The sequence below is a fragment of the Penaeus vannamei genome, chromosome 7 (assembly GCF_042767895.1).
Source record: "Penaeus vannamei isolate JL-2024 chromosome 7, ASM4276789v1, whole genome shotgun sequence".
In the NCBI taxonomy this organism is placed as follows: Eukaryota; Metazoa; Arthropoda; class Malacostraca; order Decapoda; family Penaeidae; genus Penaeus; species Penaeus vannamei.
In genome coordinates, this window is record NC_091555.1 from 44624696 (window position 1) to 44627195 (window position 2500).

The 2500-nt window shown below is 52.0% G+C and overlaps 2 protein-coding genes across 2 annotated transcripts in view; both read left to right on the top strand.

Annotated features, from left to right (window-relative positions):
• LOC138862193 (uncharacterized) overlaps positions 1–1388 on the top strand; it is a 1762-nt gene extending 374 nt beyond the window's left edge. Inside the window, exons 1-2 of the mRNA XM_070123380.1 lie at positions 1–279; positions 389–1388. The exon at positions 1–279 is cut by the window's left edge and continues 374 nt beyond it. Of these exons, the coding sequence (XP_069979481.1) occupies positions 1–279; positions 389–1388 (1279 nt within the window). The remainder of the gene's footprint in view (positions 280–388) is intronic.
• LOC138862194 (nematocyst expressed protein 3-like) lies at positions 1388–1928 on the top strand. Its single transcript, XM_070123382.1, has 2 exons — positions 1388–1394; positions 1456–1928. The coding sequence occupies exons 1-2, from the start codon at positions 1388–1390 to the stop codon at positions 1926–1928; spliced, it is 480 nt and encodes a 159-aa protein (XP_069979483.1).
• Positions 1929–2500: the final 572 nt, after the last annotated feature.

Below are 2500 nucleotides of genomic sequence, written 5' to 3' on the forward strand. Positions count from 1 at the left end.
CATTCCCGTCGAGGCCCAATTCCCGTCAAACCCCAATTCCCATCAAACCCCAATTCCCATCAAACCCCAATTCCCTTCGAGGCCCAATTCCCTTCGAGGCCCAATTCCCGTCAAAGCCCAATTCCCTTCGAGACCCAATTCCCGTCAAACCCCAATTCCCTTCGAGGCCCCATTCCCGCCGAGGCCCCATTCCCGCCGAAGCCCCATTCCCGTCAAACCCCCATTCCCGCCCAGTCCCCATTCCCGTCAAACCCCAATTCCCATCATAGCACCATTCCCGTCAAACCCCCATTCCCGCCAAGGCCCCATTCCCGCCGAGGCCCCATTCCCGTCAAACCCCAATTCCCGTCAAAGCCCCATTCCCGTCAAACCCCAATTCCCATCATAGCACCATTCCCGTCAAACCCCAATTCCCGCCAAGGCCCAATTCCCGCCGAGGCCCCCATTCCCGTCAAACCCCCATTCCCGTCAAAGCCCCATTCCCGTCAAACCCCAATTCCCATCATAGCACCATTCCCGTCAAACCCCAATTCCCGTCGAGGCCCAATTCCCGCCGAGGCCCCCATTCCCGTCAAACCCCCATTCCCGTCAAACCCCAATTCCCTTCGAGGCCCCATTCCCTTCGAGGCCCCATTCCCGCCGACGCCCTATTCCAGCCGAGTCCCGATTCCCGTCAAACCCCAATTCCCGTCAAACCCCAATTCCCTTCGAGGCCCAATTCCCGCCGAGGCCCAATTCCCTTCGAGGCCCCATTCCCGTCAAACCCCAATTCCCGCCGAGGCCCCATTCCCACCGAGGCCCCATTCCCGTCAAAGCCCAATTCCCGCCAAGGCCCCATTCCCACCGAGGCCCCATTCCCGTCAAAGCCCAATTCCCGCCGAGGCCCAATTCCCGCCGAGGCCCCATTCCCGTCAAACCCCAATTCCCGCCAAGGCCCCATTCCCACCGAGGCCCCATTCCCGTCAAAGCCCAATTCCCGCCAAGGCCCCATTCCCACCGAGGGCCCATTCCCGTCAAAGCCCAAGTCCCGCCGGGGCCCAATTCCCGCCGAGGCCCCATTCCCGTCAAACCCCAATTCCCGCCAAGGCCCCATTCCCACCGAGGCCCCATTCCCGTCAAAGCCCAATTCCCGTCAAACCCCAATACCCACCGAGACCCGATTCCCGCCGAGGCCCCATTCCCGCCGAAGCTCCATTCCCGTCAAAGCCCAATTCCCGCCAAGGCCCCATTCCCACCGAGGCCCCATTCCCGTCAAAGCCCAATTCCCGTCAAACCCCAATACCCACCGAGACCCGATTCCCGCCGAGGCCCCATTCCCGCCGAAGCTCCATTCCCGTCAAACCCCAATTCCCGACCAACAAAGGAACCCACTCGCCGCGGCCCCTTAATGCGATGTAAATCTTCAATGGCGGAAAAAACGCAAAAGAAATTAGGCTTGTTGGATTAACCGACCAGATCTAAGGTCTGAATCTTCGCTCAAATATTCATTAATATTCTTGAAGAATTACGGCCCTCTGGAGACGAGCGCAGGAGCGGGATGGAGGGATGATGGCCCAATTCCCACCGAGGCCCCATTCCCTTCGAGGCCCAATTCCCGCCGACGCCCAATTCCGCCGTCCCAATTCCCGCCGAGGCCCGATTCCCGTCAAAGCCCAATTCCCGTCAAACCCCAATTCCCGCCGAGGCCCAATTCCCGTCGAGGCGCCATTCCTATAAAAGCCCCGTTCCCGTCGAGGCCCAATTCCAGCCGAGGGCCCATTCCCGCCGAGGCCCAATTCCCGTCAAACCCCAATTCCCATCAAAGCCCAATTCCCATCAAACCCCAATTCCCTTCGAGGCCCAATTCCAGCCGAGTCCCGATTCCCGTCAAAGCCCCATTCCCGGCCAACAAAGGAACCCACTCGCCGCGGCCCCTTAACGCGATGTAAATCTTCAATGGCGGACAAAACGCAAAAGAAATTAGGCTTGTTGGATTAACCGACCAGATCTAAGGTCTGAATCTTCGCTCAAATATTCATTAATATTCTTGAAGAATTACGGCCCTCTGGAGACGAGAGCAGGGGCGGGATGGAGGGATGGGGAAGACTTCTTGAAGAAAGACGATGTTCAAGAAAGTGTTTTTTTTTCCTTTTTTTTTTTTAGAGGAAATGGAGTTTAATAATGTTTTGTTTGTAATGAATAAATAGATAATTAAAGAGATTACTGCGTATATATATGGATGTAGATATAGATATAAAGATATGATATATAGATATAGATACATATAAATATAGATATATAGATCTGCTATATAGATATAGATATATATGATATATTTCTATAGATATATATGATGTATTGCTATAGATATATATGATATATTGCTATAGATATATAGATATATATAGATTTATATATATAGATATAGATATATAGATTTGATATATATATTTATATATATATATATATATTTATATATATATATATATATATATATATATATATATATATATATATATAT